This window comes from Stylophora pistillata, chromosome 14, assembly GCF_964205215.1.
Source record: "Stylophora pistillata chromosome 14, jaStyPist1.2, whole genome shotgun sequence".
Classification (NCBI taxonomy): domain Eukaryota; kingdom Metazoa; phylum Cnidaria; class Anthozoa; order Scleractinia; family Pocilloporidae; genus Stylophora; species Stylophora pistillata.
In genome coordinates, this window is record NC_142532.1 from 3,105,832 (window position 1) to 3,122,700 (window position 16,869).

Here is a 16,869-nt window from a genome sequence, read left to right on the forward strand (position 1 = left end):
ATTCAGTAACATCATGTTGGATATTTACTTCCTGGAATTATGCTTAGAATGGCAATCTTGGTACTAATAAAATAAGATTGCATTAAAATGGAATTTAAAACTCTAAACATTATAATCATTTTCTAAGAGAATTTTAATTCATAGAATTAATTTAATTTAGTCCATTTTCACTGCATTAAGTTTTGCAGTGGGGAAGGACTAGAAAGGAACATAGGAACCATTCGTGCTAGTCCACCCTCCCACCCATCCCACCCCAGGGGAGGACATCCATCACACAGTAATCTCGTGTGTGGGAAATTAACGTCTCCTACCCCAACCCTGCAGGAGACGGGACCTCCATTTATTCGTCCCTATCCGAGAAGACTAGAATATCTAACCATTTCTTGATGTTATAGAAAGGCAGCAAATTCTTCTCAATTATTTTAAGACCCTGAGTGTTGGTCCGGCCGGGGCTCGAACCCTCGACCTCCCGCACAACAGTCCAGCGCTCTATCCATTGAGCTAACCGGGAGGCGGTTAGAATAAGTACTCATTATGAGGAAAAGCAAGTACTTAGTAACACAAACTTTTAAGAACATTTAGAATGGGACTTACTATTCTCACAAACTGATAACTGTGAGTTAAATAGAATAAAATATGCAATGCAAAAATAGAGAAAGGAAACCCCCTTTTTATAATTTTTTGATTGCGATACATTTTTTCAATTAAAGCCGAACATGACCATCAATTTCACCAAATTTGAATTAAATCTGCACGGTGCATAATAAGGAATAAGCTGGTTAAGTTTCAAGCTTAATCAAAATACACACGTAAAAAATGTTATTTGATACTTTTGTACTTATGTTTTGCCTCAGTTTATGGAGTTAACATATTTAGTCTATTTAACCAATTGCTTGATTTACATGTAAGTAGTGATGCAAAATAAGGTTTGAAGTTCACTAAGGTTACAAAGATTTACTCATGCAATCTTTATAGTCATATCATTATAATGACATATATAGCACCTGAAGTTGAATACCTGAAGAACGAAGACAAGTCTACGTATGATGAATGATCCTCGCAGTAGATAGCGCTATTTAAGCAATAGCGAAAATCAGACCTGAAAAAAATCAGGCCTGTACGGGACTCGAGCCACTGACCTCTGCGATACTAGTGCAGCGCTCTACCAATTGAGCTAACAAGCCAACTGGGAGCAGGCCGTTAAGTTGATTCGTAATAAACCCGTGAAAGTGAAATAATATTCGTAATAAACCCGTGAAATATATGAAGTTCATATATTTTGAACTGCGGTATTAGATACGTATGATGCACGATCCTCGCAGTAGATAGCGCTATTTAAGCAATAGCGAAAATCAGACCTGAAAAAAATCAGGCCTGTACAGGACTCGAGCCACTGACCTCTGCGATACTAGTGCACCGCTCTATCAATTGAGCTAACAAGCCAACTGGGAGCAGGCCTTTAAGTTGATTCGTAATAAACCCGTGAAAGTGATAAATCAGATACAATGAAATATATGAAGTTCATATATTTTGAACTGCGGTATTAGATACGTATGATGCACGATCCTCGTAGTAGATAGCGCTATTTAAGCAATAGCGAAAATCAGACCTGAAAAAAATCAGGCCTGTACGGGATTTGAACCACTGACCTCTGCGACACTAGTGCAGCGCTCTACCAATTGCGCTAACAAGCCAACTAGGAGCAGGCCGTTAAGTTGATTCGTAATAAACCCGTGAAAGTGATAAATCAGATACAATGAAATATATGAAGTTCATATATTTTGAACTGTGGTATTAGATACATATGATGCACAATCCTCGCAGTAGATAGCGCTATTTAAGCAATAGCGAAAATCAGACCTGAAAAAAATCAGGCCTGTACGGGACTCGAACCACTGACCTCTGCGATACTAGTGAAGCGCTCTACCAATTGAGCGAACAAGCCAACTGGGAGCAGGCCGTTAAGTTGATTCGTAATAAACCCGTGAAAGTGATATACGTATGATGCAGTCGTGCATCATACGTATCCAAAATATATGAACTTCATATATTTCATTGTATCTGATTTATCACTTTCACGGGTTTATTACGAATCAACTTAACGGCCTGCTCCCAGTTGGCTTGTTCGCTCAATTGGTAGAGCGCTGCACTAGTATCGCAGAGGTCAGTGGCTCGAGTCCCGTACAGGCCTGATTTTTTTCAGGTCTGATTTTCGCTATTGCTATCTACTGCGCTATCTACTGCGAGGATCGTGCATCATACGTATCTAATACCGCAGTTCAAAATATATGAACTTCATATATTTCATTGTATCTGAAGACAAGTCTCCTTACATGTTTGAGTTAAGTTAAGCCCTTGCTGCTTCTAAAAACAGCTAGATTATATAGTGACTTTATACATATCTGACACCATTGACTAACTCACTGAGCAAAAGGAAATTAAAATCATGCTGAATTTTGTATAGCATTCAACACTAAGTTCTTTATTCAACTCAAAATTCTCATCATGATGGAAAGTCAAGCACAGTACTCTAGAGCTGTACAATCGAGCGGTCTTGATCTGTTATTTAAAGGCTATTCTTGGAGTAATAATTTTTTTCTCTCTATCACAAAAACACAAACATAATATATATATACATATATATATATATATATATATATATATATATGGCATTTCAAATTACAGTCCTTCAAAAAAGTACAGTCCTTCAAAAAAGTAAAAAATGTATATTAATTAAAGCGCTCATTATGTTACAAAGTTTATATATATATATATCTAACCTCTAACAATATTACTTTGAGATAAGTTGGATGTAGCTCCATGGCAGCTTTTGAATCCCTTAGTGTATCCTGGTGATTTCCTGTTTTTAGAATAAATATCTCTGATTAACTGTGGCAAACCCACCACCTTTAAGATTTTTTTTAGGAAAATTTGGATGCACTTTGGCTTCTGGAGGAAGAAGTTAGTTCTTTGCATCTTTAACAGCCTAAAATACGAGTATATTTTATTGAAGAATTTTGGGCATTTCAAATTACAGTCCTTCAAAAAAGTACAGTCCTTCAAAAAAGTAAAAAATGTATATTAATTAAAGCGCTCATTATGTTACAAAGTTTAAGATGTGCAGTTGCCCTGTTGTTGTACAGTTTGGCCTTCAGTTCTTTCTTATTGCAGTTCATTTTGATTCCTTCTGAGTAAAACTGAATAGCATTGAGAAAATCTCCTCTCTTAAATGCCTCATTACCCTGATTCCTATAAACATCAGCTCTGGCCGCAAAGAAAAAATAGAAAATAATCTGTGTCAAATTCTGAGGGTAGTTTATTTAAGTGTAAAAGCAGAGCTGCCAAAATCTGGAGATTTAAAATCTACAGATTTTTTTTCTTTTGTGCCTGAGCTGCCATCTTAGCACCTGCCTGACTGGACCCATGACCCACCCCTCCTTGACAATACATGTATCTTATTAGACGTTTTGTTGTGTAGTCTCGCTGAGTATTTTTACGAGTTGTGCTGTATTTTGACGAGCCCGTAGGGCTCGTTAAAATACAAATAAGAAGTAAAAATACTCAGCGATACTACACAACAAAACTTCTAAGAAGTTATTTATTTCCAACACGCCAAACTGTTATTTCAGTGCGGGCGAATTTCGCGGATATTTATTTACGGGGAGTGCGTGACAGAATTATGCGAAGCGGAACGGAATTGGCGCGTTGTCGTGTTGCTGTTTCTATTTTCTTCAATAAATGAAGGAATTTCCTGGTCGTCTAGATGTTTTTCTTCGCCAATTCATCAAATAAACTTGAATCTATATTTGCCAGCCATTCTGACTCTTCGTCGTCGGAAATATGATTTAAATTGTCCGCCATTTTTTTTTCGTAAGTACAATCCAATTATTCGCTTGCGCGATGCGAGAAAACCTGTTTAATCGGTGCTCTAGAGTACAAATACAAATACCGCGTGATATTTGTACTCGTCTATGGCGTTATTTGTACTCTACGGAGCGTAGTTGGATAATAAAATACTGTACCTAAGATAATAATGATTGCGGCCCCCACCCCTCAATCTCCCCACACAAAATATTCCTAACAGATGTTTCTTTGGTTGAAAGCACATTCAACTAGTCAGACTCAGTTCTTGTTGTGGTTGTTGTTAAGAAGAAAGTGTATTCCCCATTTTGAAACAAACTGAGTACAAGAAGTAAGAAAATTGAGATAAAAACCCTGAGACAAACAACAGGCCAGATAACATTGAGGCTAAAGTTGGACCTGGCTCACTTTGCAAAGTGTCCTCCCTAGTTATATTTTCCTTTTCAGGTCTTTATATTTTCCTTTTAAGTCTTCATTTTCGCATGGAATCTTAATTAGACTTCTTTATGTATCCATAGCAACTGTAAGAAAAAAGCTTCTTACAAAGTTGCTGTTTATCCTGACCTGAAATAAAGATACATGGTTATAAATGGTAATGAACACCAGCTCAACATGCCCAATTGCAAAATTTGTATTTTTTCCCTTCTGAGAATGGGAGGGATACATTAACACAAAATTATAATAAGCCAATACATTAAATTAATATAATACCAATATTAAAGTGGCAAAATAATAAAAGATATTTATACTGAAGAAGACTGTTAGAATTACATATGATAATTTATGCTGTTCAAGAATGATCTACGACACGTGATCTTCCGTTTACATTAGCTCTGTTCCGTTCTATCCTTGTTCTGGTTCATGTTAGTTATCCCGCGACCTGTAACTTACTTCAGAATAAATCTAGTCCTTTTAAAAGGTTATGGGCCCCAGGAAGTTAAACCAATTTTGTAAGTTACGTGATTTTTATTTTACCGAAGCGTATGGCGGATATGTCGTTGTCAGGGGTCACAAAGATCGACAAGTTGAACGGGAGAAAGTACCAGCCATGGAAGTACAACGTGAAGCTCGTTTTAATGGAGCGTGGTTTGCGGGGTTTCACTCAAGAAGGCCAAGAAACAGCTGCAGCTGTTTCTTGGCCTTCTGTATGTTGAACTTCTGCAGCTGATGCGTCTGCAGCTGTAAAGAATGCTTTTCGCTACTTTTTTTCAGCGGAAGAAAATCTTCGTACCGCGGAAGTTTTCAACCACGTGGTGGAGCTGGTCGCGGTCGCGGTCGCGGTCGCGGTCACGTTCGCAGTTGCCGATTTTAGAAATTTTAACTTCAATCCTCAATCAAACCATGATGATAGTGATAAACACAAAGATGTTAAATGCTTCAAGTGCAACCAGGATGGACATATCGTAAAGAACTGTCCGTACAACAACAAACAGAACACTGCTAAAAGAGAAAGTTCCAATATGGCCGAACTCGAAGGAGTTACGCTTAAATCTCACGCACGATGAATCAGTCAAATAAATGGTTTATTGACTCAGCAGCGACAAAGCACAGGACAAGCAACAAAAGCATTTTAGAGAACTATGTTCAGTAACAAGAAGCCAAAAGTATTTACCTGGGCGACGGCACCGTAATTCTTGCATATGGCGAAGGAAAAGTCAAACTCCCAACAGTAAACAGTACCCGTAAAATTGTTCTTGACCTGCATCAAGTGTTGTTTGTACCAAAACTGACCAAAAACTTACTTTCGGTACCTGCAGTGGCATTGATGGGAACAGAAATATACTTCGACAGGGATAAATGTTTGGTACGGAAGAATAGCCAAGAATTTGTTATTGGAATTCTATTGCGTGATAAGCTATTCATAGTCAATTCTTTTCTTTTCGCAGCCTCCGCTCGTTTCATTCAAACGCGACAAAACTATAGGCAATGTTTTGGTCAGAAGCTCTTTTCAGACTAATGACCAACCAGGTACTTTTAAATGCGCTCGTGTACGATGCAAAACGTGTCCTTTCATTCACAACACTGATAAAGTATCGGGACCTAAACGATCCATTAAGATCACCGATCACTTCAAGTGCAACTCCGCCAATGTAATCTATTGCATAACTTGCACTTATTGCAAAAAGATATACATCGGCGAGACAGACAGAAGACTGGGTGACCGATTCCGAGAACACCTTCGAGACGTGGAAAAGAATGACAAGGACACATCAAAACCAGTCGCTAGACACTTTAATTTACCTAATCATTCTAAGCAACATATGGCAATCTGCGGTCTTTCCTTACATTTAGGTAGCACGGAAAGCCGTAAAACTTTTGAACAAAAGCTCATCTTTCAAACCGGCAGTCTAAATCCCACAGGGATCAACGAACGCTTTTCATTGCAATAATTTATTCGTGTTTTTCTCGTTACCATGTTCCCACCAATAACGTAGCTTTATTTTCTGCCTTTAAAAGCTAACACAAACCACAATTCCTCTATTCGCTCCGACGAAGGGCTAACGCTCGAAACGTCAGCTTTTGTAATCGTTACGGTGGCCAATTTACCATTTCAACTTTGTTGATATATCCAAATTACATAGTCAATTCTGCCGAGTACGCTCAAGTTTCAACAGCAAGCAGTACACCATGTAATCAACTGTACTTTGGCATCTTCGGTTGGGTGATCTCAAATTATATCTATATGAATCAGCTAATGAAAAAGGAAATGGTTGATGGGCTGAACTATGATATTGACACCCAATCTCACAAAGAGTGTGAATGTACTCTGGGAAAAATACAGAAGAAGCCCTTCCCAAAACAGAGCCAACACAGGGAAAGCAAACCATACGAAATTGTTCACAGCGACAGTGGCGGATCCAGGGGAAGGGTCCGGGGGGTCCGAACCCCCCCCCCCCCTCGTAACAGACCTGACGCTTACAACTTTGAAATTGAAATTCTTACAGGATCGTATATCACTTTTTAACTGGCTGATCTTTTTAATGAATCCAAGTAAACAGTAAGCGGCCAAGGAATTATAACGTGCCACCGCGACTGGTGGGATGGGGGTGTGGGAGGGTGTGGGGGAGAAGTCATTTGCCTCAAAAGACTCCAACAGTCCTTTCTGAACCAAAGTTTGGAGCCCCCCAATAAAAAATTACTGGATCCGCCCCTGAGCGATGTATGTGGCCCAATGCAAGTGAAATCAAAAGGCGGCAGCAAATATATGCGAACATTCACGGATGATTTTTTCACGATACTTCACTGCTTACCTCATTAAATCCAAGAGTGATGTGCTATCAAAATTCATGGATACGTGAATTCTGTTGAGAAACATACTGGTCATCAGATTATGAAACTGAACATTCTCGCAGAGGAAGATGTTAAAATCCTCAGAAGTGACAGTAGAGGAGAGTACACTTCCGAGAAGTTCACTAAATTCTCTGCAGACAAGGGGATCTTGCACGAGTTCACCGTTCCATACTGTCCACACCAAAATGGTGTTGCTGAACGATTGAATCGTACAATAATGGAGGGAGAAGGATCGATGGTCTACCAAGCCAACTTACCGCTGGACTTTTGGGCAGAAGCCTGCAGTACAGCAGTTTACCTTCACAATCGAAGTCCAACAGCAGCGTTGAAAGATTAAACTCCATTTCAGCGTTTGTTTGGCAGAAGACCAGACATTTCTAATCTGAGAGTCTTTGCTTGTGCGAGTTATGTACATGTCCCAGATGAACAGCGCAGAAAGCTGGATGCTAAGGCCTACAGAGCAATTTTTGTTAGTTATCCTCCTCATGTGGTATTAAGGGTTGCAGGTTGTATGATTGGGAGAAGTTTATCGTAAGACGCAATGTTCAATTTTTGGAAGAGAACTGTGATCATTCTGACGAGAAGGTCAAACCAGATGAATCTGGCCAAGCAGATTTGAAGTTCATTTACCCAGATGTGAACCAAGAAAATGAAAGTGTTCCCGTACCTCTCTTACCTGAAGCTCCTCAAGTTCAAGACAATGTTAAACCTCCAGTTCAGGAGTATGTTGAACCCGCACCTGTGCAGAATGTTGAAACAGTGGGAGTACCACCCAGAGAAAGCTTGAAGGAAGAAGAACCAGTTAGAAGAACATATGAAGATGCATTCCTGGAAGAAGTCCGAAACTTAGGACCAGTGAGGGAGCGAAGGATGCCAAACAAATTCCAAGATTATGATTGCCTATTTTTTGACTCAGAAATTGCCAATCCAGACACAGTTCATGAAGCGTTGAATGGTAAACATTCTGACCAGTGGAAAGAAGCCATGAAGTCTGAATACTCATCTTTAATAAAGAATGATACATGGGAACTGGTACCTCCACCTGAAGGAAAGAACATTGTTGGATCTCGCTGGGTCTTGAAAGCCAAGCGTAATGAAGCTGGTTCCATAGATCGTTTTAAGGCCAGACTTGTTGCACAAGGTTATTCCCAAGTCAAAGGTGTAGATTATGAAGAAGTATTTTCACCAGTGGCTTGTTATACATCTGTGAGATTGTTACTTGCCCTAGCTAACGCAAAGGATTTGGAGATACACCAAATGGGTGTAAAAACTGCTTTTTTGAACGGTAAGTGCTACGCAAAGCTCGATGGTCTTCTATCGAAACCACATATAAAGTTAATTTGGCTAAACTGATGTTCAAAATAGATAAGAAGACTGTACCTATATCCATCTTAGAAACCACCGAAGAAGTCGACGTGAATACTAAGAAAAATCTAAGAAGTAATGCCAACATAAAAGTACCAAAATTCAACACATATTACATGAAAAACAGTTTCTCCAGAAGAGGACCTATCGTTTTTAACACACTTCTCCAAGAATCAAATTTAAGAAATATAACCATTAAGCAGCTCTCCTCGTTAGCCTACAAATCAAAGGCACTTTTAAATTTGAACTTTAATTCTATTTCCCCACAGACAGTGAACTTTAAGGATCCCAATTTTAAATATCTTTAGATCTTATAATTTTGATAGGCTACTTTAATTACTTTATTTTACTACATTTCATTTTATTCCATTTTACGCACGACCCCAAAAGCGTGTAGTCGCTTTAACAACTATCGTGTTTAAATAAAGTCTTTGATTGATTTGATTGATTCGGTTCATTGGACTGTGAAATTTACATGTCACACATAGTATTCTACATTTACATTTAATTGATATCTATAATAAACCAGAAAGATTTGTTGATCCTGACAGACCAAATTCATGTTTGCAAACTGAAGAAGAGCATTTATGGACTTAAACAGTCAGCTAGTTGTTGGAACTCCACCTTGGACGAATAATTGAAATCAGTTGACAGTAAATGCAAGGCTGATGAATGTGTTTGAAGCGGATTAGCCACGAGCACGGCGCGTCATATGAGTAATCTACGTCACGCTCAAAACTCGCCCCAGTCTTCTTGAGTCTGGCAATTGATTACGTAAACTAATGGCGGGTCAAAAGAAAATCGCGAATTTGACGATCTTCCAGTGTAACAATTCGGAAAAAAAATTCAGAGACGATTAACTAGTGAACATTTCAAGTTTTTATGTAAAAAATATTTGGAATTTTCGTGTTTCCATATTACAGGGAAGTTTCATAGGATTTCTCCTTTAAAATACAGTCCTGATGATGAAAAATTGGGCCTGCCAGTCTGAATCAGCATCTCTGTGTTGCAAGTTCATCTTTCACCACAGCAATTTAAATCATTTAAACTAGGAGGCTGTTAGGAAGAATGATGGAGGTAATTATAATTAAGGTAGATCAAGTCTGAATCAGAGCAGTGCTAGCCCACCCAGCCAAATCTTATCCTGGCTTCCTTGCATGAAGTGAGTATGAGCATTACCAGCAGTACTTACTCCCCCTAGAGGGGATGCCAGTCTATTCCACAGTAACACCACCAGCATTTAATTGGGCTTCCCTGACAATTCACTAGTACCCAGTTACACTCCTGGCTGGAGACTGAGGCACTCTGAGAGCAAACTGTCTTGTATAAAAATAAAACACAATGCCTTGGCCAGGTTGCAGATGCAGACCTCTCGACCCTGAGTCCAGAGACCTGCACTAACAATTAGGCCACCATGTCTCCCCTAGAGGGGAGAGTTTTTGGCTAAATCCTTTCTCAGGAAAAACAAATCTTACAAAAGAAAGTAAAATTCTCTTACCTGATTTTTGAACTGGGATCCTGGTCAAAACTTGTCGAAGATGTACTGGTATACCTTTACTTAATTTCCACTTGAACTGATGCTGATCTTCATATATGTAACACAGGAAAAACACTGAAATATAAATACACTTAAGTGTGCTGATCTATCAACAACAAACATATGAAACATATGTGTGAACTGCGGTTATGAGACGTATATGAGAACGATCCTTCGCAGTAAAGCACTATTTGAGCAATAGTGAAAATCAGACCTGAAAAAAATTTCAGGCCTGTATGGGACTCGAACCACTGACCTCTGCGATACTAGTGCAGCGCTCTACCAATTGAGCTAACAAGCCAACTGGGAGCAGGCCATCAAATTAATTTGATATAAACCCGTAGATGATAAATCAAACAACAACAAACATATGAAACATATGTGTGAACTGCGGTTATGAGACGTATATGAGAACGATCCTTCGCAGTAAAGCACTATTTGAGCAATAGTGAAAATCAGACCTGAAAAAAATTTCAGGTCTGAAATTTTTTTTTTTTTCAGGTCTGATTTTCACTATTGCTCAAATAGTGCTTTACTGCGAAGGATCGTTCTCATATATGTGCTGATCTATGTTGAAATGGATTTTAATACTTAACAGGTGGTATATGCATATAGCTAATTGTTTTCTTGCAATCATTTATATTTCCATTGTTTTGTGCATAAATTGATATGTCTATTGATATGTCTATTGATATGTAAGTGTATACTATGCACTTGTATATCGTTATTTAACATATGGCTGCATATTGTGGGGTAATAATTACGAAGCTCCATTGTCTCAGTTGGTAAGGCTACAAAACAAAGCTATAAGAATCATCAACAATGTACCAATTCATGACCATGTTACTCCCCATTATGTAAGCCTCAGCCTAGCTTCCTGACATAATTAAATTGAGTACATGTCAACTATTCTACAGTCATATTGTAGACAAAAAAATCTTCTAATTTTGCACTTTCTTTTGTATCTGAGATCCATGATTATGCACTAGAAATACATCTTTTACACCTGAACCCTAGCCCCTTCAATATAATTATAAGGAAATTCTTTCCAACAGTTATAGGGTGCTTAACTACTGGAATGATACTCCTATATCTATAAGAAGCCCACCAAAAATCTTTTTAAAAGAGCACTTTTCTTACATCACCTTCCAGTACTGATTAATGTCTTCCTATGACCATGTTTTTTTTAATATATATATCTGTTGTTTAAGGTGTGATCCCTAATCTCTCTCTCTTATATTTGCATCTTATTTCTTGCTGTATCACTTCTTTTTACTGTATGAAAAAAGGTAATTTAAAGTAAAGGGCATCTAATTAGCTTGCTATATTATACCCTTCTCCATCCTTTTATCCTTTATGTAATTATTCATTAGACTCTAGTCTGTTAAAATGGAGGAACAAATAAATACAACACAAATACAATACAAATGTCTTTGATACTAACTTACAAGTCTTAAATTTTCTTGATTATCAAGATCTATTATTTTCAGATATCATGAAATCCTTGTTATAGCTCTCTTCAAAAGAGGATTTACCACTTCTTCATCTATAAACCAAGTGGTTTTTCACAAAACTTTACCAAAATCCCAAGCTAATTTGAGCTAGAGAAGGGGCCTTGGCTAATATAGCCTAGTGTTTTTCCAAACAAAATTTCTGCAAAACAGCAAATTCAAAATTAAAGGAAATTAACACAGATTTATTCGTCTATAAGCTGAAATACAGCAGGCAGAAATAAAATTAATAACAAAACAAGTTGAGGTCGGTCATTGACTTTTATTCCTCTGGTGGCTCCTAAAGGAACCGTTTGTTTTTTGGGTGCATAGAAAATGAGGCTTTACTGTTTGTCCTCATTGTCAGCTTGTTTAGGCATTTGTCTAACAACTGTAGGATGGGAGTTAGACCACCAGTGATAATAACGACGTCAACTTGGCACTGTTGAAGGTCGGCTTTGACTGAGGCTGTAAGATATGGGCACAAAATGAGTCCCAAATCAGGAGTGGAATTGTTTTTGACAGCTTCAGCTTCCACAGCGATTTTCAGTTTAAACACAAAATTGTATGAATAATGATGAGCTTTAGGCATGATGATTGATAAACTTTTGAACAATTTGAAAGCATGAGGACAGCTTTAAAAGAGTGAGACAGGAATCTGAACTCAGATGAATATTTGCACTGTTGGTGCATTGCATTATATCCTTGATCCGATCAAATTGCTCGATTGATTTCTTTTGTTCTCAATTAAACCACCAATAAAATTATAATAAGTTTTCAATTATTCAGTGAATACAATGGAAATGCATATTTTCTGAGAGTGACATTTTCTTTCGTTTGTTTTAATTAACAACACCATTGTTTACAGCAATACTGCATTGAGACACTTTTCTATTTCGAACCTTTTGTGTCCCTTTCAGTCTGTTTGAGAATGGAATTATAGCGGAGTATTTTCAATTTACAAGTTTTAAGAATCTTCCCGAATAAAAAAGACTGAAGATTACTGTCTCAGCTTATAATGGAGTTCCAGGCTTATAGACGAATAAAAATTTACAAAAAATTTCAATCAATTTAGAACAACAAGGAAACAATTACGCTGGAATTCAAAATAACCTGAGATACAAGCACAATTAGGGTCATATGGGATAATATTGGCCCAAGGTTGTGGCAGCACAGAAATGACTGGATGTCAATATTTCCATGTATGGCTTGAAAAAGCAAAGTAAGGGCAAGTAGTTTAAAATGTCACTCATACTTAAATAGTTTACTTTGAACTTTCTGGCTTTCAAGAAAAAATACATTGTGTAAGACCTTTTCAAGAAAATGGTCTATATAGCAAATCCTGACCAAGTAAGAACCAATCAGAACCATGACTCAGTAATCTGAATTTACCTCAAGACTTAACTTGCCAATATGTAATAATGTAAATTATCACCAGACACAGACAAATGTAGAACTAAACCAGTTTTAATAGGAAAAAATTGATTGGAGATACTCAGTTATTGATTCTTGATGCTGATCATATTTTAATTAGCAGATAGCAAAAGGCAAAACTTTACAGTCAGGTACCAATCAGTCATTAACAGTTGTTGAATTGGATTTCTGAAAATTGAGTACAACTGAAAGGACATTTCGAATAAAACCCTAGTTGACATTTGAAGAAACATCAACTTGTTCCAATGTTTAATAGGGGAATAAATTAACATGCATTGTCTGCAAGGAGAATCTAACAGTCCATCAAAAGTACAAAATAAACTGTTATAAGCAAACTAATATAAACATAATCCCAAGGAATACGCCTGAAATGTTTATCTTTTCTTGATTAGATGCATCGTTAATAGGGGAGCAATTTATTAAAGTTAATACATAATCCTAAAATAAAAGCTAGTGCAAAACACGATCTGCATACTCTAGCAACATGACTCGAAAATGAAACTGATTGTTTCGATCACCAGCGCTAGCACTACATAAATTAAATGAATCATTTCGATATTCCTTTTAACTCTCCCGAATTACTTATTTCGTCCGAGGGTAAACACCACGTATTTTCTGCGATATTTTGTGCATTCGACATCTGTAACATTTAAGTTCAAATTGTGTAGCTTAACAGGAAGCGGCGATACACGGTAGCACGTGAGAATAACGTAAAAGTTAGCAATCCTCGGCAGTAAAAGAGTCTTTCGTTGCCGGAAATCAGGGAAAATTGGGACAGTTAAAAAAAAAATTGAAGAAAAAAATGCAAACTGAGAAACTCAAAATAAAAGTATTTACCTCATGTCCAAATTTATATCTGATACAAACGCGCTTCCTTACCTCTGTTGCGGAAATGGAGGCAACGTTTGACCATTTTGCGATCGCGCCACCTCGGTCCATTAGAGAAATGTTTCAGAGAAAGTCACTAGAACTGGCAAAGTACCAAGTAAGACTCCACAGGCCTAGGTGTTATGGGACGAACAATCTCAATAAACCGGCGTTCTTAAAGTTGCAAACTTGCTGTCGCTGTCCATAATGACAGCTGCTTTGCGAAAGAAAGAGTCCCCTGGACCATGACTCAATGCAAGCTTGAAGTATGCATATATGATGTCCTTCGTAACCGGAGGTGCTTTGAAATCAATGGCAAACAATTAACAGTTTATCAATGGCTGGCGACGCGCGTAAATCAGTTGTAGTGTATCAACTTTAGCTGTAATTGTGGCCAAATTATAGCTTTCAGACAAGAAAAAAAGCGCCGTTTCATTCGTGTTTCATACTGTTTCAACATTCACACTTAAAACAAAGAAATAAATCTTACAAATTTGCTACATGAAATTGAAGAGGAAAATAAAGTTCCAAAGAAACTAAGAAAAATAAAAATAAAATTAATTTTAAAAAAGCTCCCAAAAACTAACCATACACCATATTAATATGAATAAAAATTCAATATTCCTCATGTGTCCTTGCATTAACATTGTTCCCTGACTCTCACAAGTTCCAATTTCATAAGCTATACTATCTTATTACTTTTCACTTTTCCCTGATCTCACCAGCACTTTTAAAATAACACACAAGAGGTAAGTCTTACAAATATTAGAAACAAATTGTTCTTGGAATATATTTACATAAATTTGTTGTATCGTGAACATAAAATTTTATCATTTTATTACTGCATACTCCTTAGACCTCGAAGGAGTTTGTGGCGCCACACTACTTTGGGGGATATGTTTCCAGTTTTTTCTCTTAAAGGATTTGTTAGATTTTCTCATCTGGCGATGACATACCCATATTTCTACATTTTTTGATAGCTGTTGTAAACTCAACCCTCCTGTACAGTTGACAAAGGACTAACGCTGGAAAATTATTCCGCTTTGGAAACTCTGTACGGTTGTCATTTTACATTCTCAACTCAGTTGATAAAACCAAAATATTTCATTAAACCCCCACCGTTGAAGCACCGCGGATTCTTTAGAAACTTAACCCTTTTATTTATACTTTGTTGATACCTGCCACTGGTGAGAGGCCAAAAGCAACCAAAGTAAATCTAATGGACTGCATTTGGAGTAGAAATCTCTCAAAAAGCATGGCATACTTCTTGCATATATACACCTTAAAATTACTGATATACAGTACTTCTCAAGCGCTTAATTCACATAACATTATTCTCTTACTTTTCACATGTTCTCATTAGCTAAACTTTACATTATTGGTTCTCATTTCTTCGGCCGGCATGTTTCCTAAGCACTCTACGCACTAAACTTAAGAGGTCATTAAAAAAAGTCTCAGAAACACATTTAACAAGCACTTTCTCGAGCTCGAAATAAATGAAAACGAGTGTCCCTGGGGATGAGAGTAGGAACCCTGTGATTTTCGCTTCTTTTTTTTACTCCAAAGGAATATAATTGCAAAGGATGTTGTTATCATCGCTGAAAAACTTTTCCCCAAAGAAACCCATTAAGGAAATTCTAAAAACGGTGTTGCCAAAAACTGCCAAAACCGTGTTTATAGTATCCATATCCAGGGAGTTCTCGGCAATAGTTGCTTTATGCATCTCGCGGATTTTCACACTCCCAGCTAAGAGGGTAGCCATCAGGTAATGAGGGCAACATTGAAAAATACGAAAACCGTTATTTTAAAAATAACATATTCATAAATGGGATGATCTTGCTTCAAAAAGTTTAACCTGGTGTAATTTAGAAACCCAACAGCTAAAGTTCTGAGTACATAACTTACCATCAAGAAAAAAATTGACACGAGATGGAGAAGACTCGATAGACAAGACCTGGTTAAGACTTACCTCTGTCAGGGAAAAGGGAGCGACGTTCGACTGTCCTATACGCTTTTTCTAACCTCACCACCTCAATCCCTTATACGAATGTTTCAAAGGAACTCGGAGGGAGTAATAAGGTCCAAATAAAATTTAACAGATGCGTTAACGACCGAAAGTCGCGAGAAAACGACCTGAGGAGAGAAACTGCCGACGGCGTTGCTGCCTCATGATATTCTGTGTAGGCTTGAAGTAAGTGACTCGGAAAACTGGAAGTGGAGCACTTCTGCTGTAGTATGGCAAAACTATGGCTTTGTTATTTGTAATTTAAGATATACACCGATACTTTGAAATGTTGCACTATTTCAACATTGAAATTTGAAACAAGGTAGTAAATTCTACAAATTTATTACCTCAAACTTTTCAAAGGTTTTAATTATGAACCATTTGAAAATTCGAACGGTGTAGGATCGCTAAAAAAATTATCTACAGAAGAGGTCATTCTTAACAACAAATCACACTTGAATAAATTGTAAAAGAAAAAATGGCAAAAACTTTCTTCGCTCAGATGGAGCACAGTCATTTCAGTGCGCAGGTCATGTGATCAGAGTGAGCCTAGGGACGAAAGTAAGATTCTTAGATCTTCATTTTCTACGTCATTCCAAAGGCATATGAAAGCAAAGAATCTTCCTGTCGTCAATAAAAAACTTTTCCCAAAAGAATTTCATTAACTTAATTCTAAAAGTAGTCGTGCCAAAGACCTCCAGCAGTTCGTTTATGGTATCCAAATCGAGCGAGTTCTTAGCTCGATCTGTTTTATGCATCTCGCGGATTTCAACACTCAGAGCCAAAAGGGTCGCCATTAGATTGACGAAAGTAACAATAAAAAATACCAACACCGTTACTTTAGATAAAATGAAAACGTAAGTGGGATATTTCTGCTTTAAGGAGTCCAGTCTAGTGTAATTTAAAAATCCTACAACCAAAGTTCTGAGAATGTAACTTACTTTCAAGGAAAAAATTACGACCCAAGATGACAGAGATTTGATAGAAATTAATAGCTTGACATATCGAAACAAGGCGAC

General features: G+C 37.4%; 2 protein-coding genes across 6 annotated transcripts in view; both read right to left on the reverse strand.

Annotated features, from left to right (window-relative positions):
* Positions 1-2,428: 2,428 nt before the first annotated feature.
* LOC148716119 (hsp70/Hsp90 co-chaperone CNS1 homolog) lies at positions 2,429-14,103 on the reverse strand. 4 transcript variants are annotated; one of them, XM_088745022.1, is made up of 4 exons: positions 13,858-14,103; positions 10,016-10,129; positions 3,107-3,268; positions 2,429-2,860 (listed from the first exon to the last, which is right to left on the reverse strand). In XM_088745022.1, coding segments are annotated over exons 1-4 (312 nt in total). In that variant the 5' UTR covers positions 13,892-14,103; the 3' UTR covers positions 2,429-2,858. The 4 variants fall into 4 exon arrangements, with proteins under 4 accessions (XP_088601148.1, XP_088601149.1, XP_088601147.1 ...); XM_088745023.1 differs by adding an exon at positions 7,113-7,163 and having other exon boundaries at positions 2,455-3,268; positions 13,858-14,102; XM_088745024.1 differs by lacking the exons at positions 2,429-2,860; positions 3,107-3,268 and adding exons at positions 3,276-4,425; positions 7,113-7,163.
* Positions 14,104-16,176: 2,073 nt separating this feature from the next.
* The window catches only part of LOC111347334 (uncharacterized), an 8,137-nt gene continuing 7,444 nt past the window's right edge, over positions 16,177-16,869 (reverse strand). For both annotated transcript variants that reach the window (XM_088745015.1, XM_088745016.1), the window contains exon 2: positions 16,177-16,869. This exon is cut by the window's right edge and continues 455 nt beyond it. In XM_088745015.1, coding sequence (XP_088601141.1) covers positions 16,441-16,869 — 429 coding nt within the window. In that variant the 3' untranslated portion in view covers positions 16,177-16,440.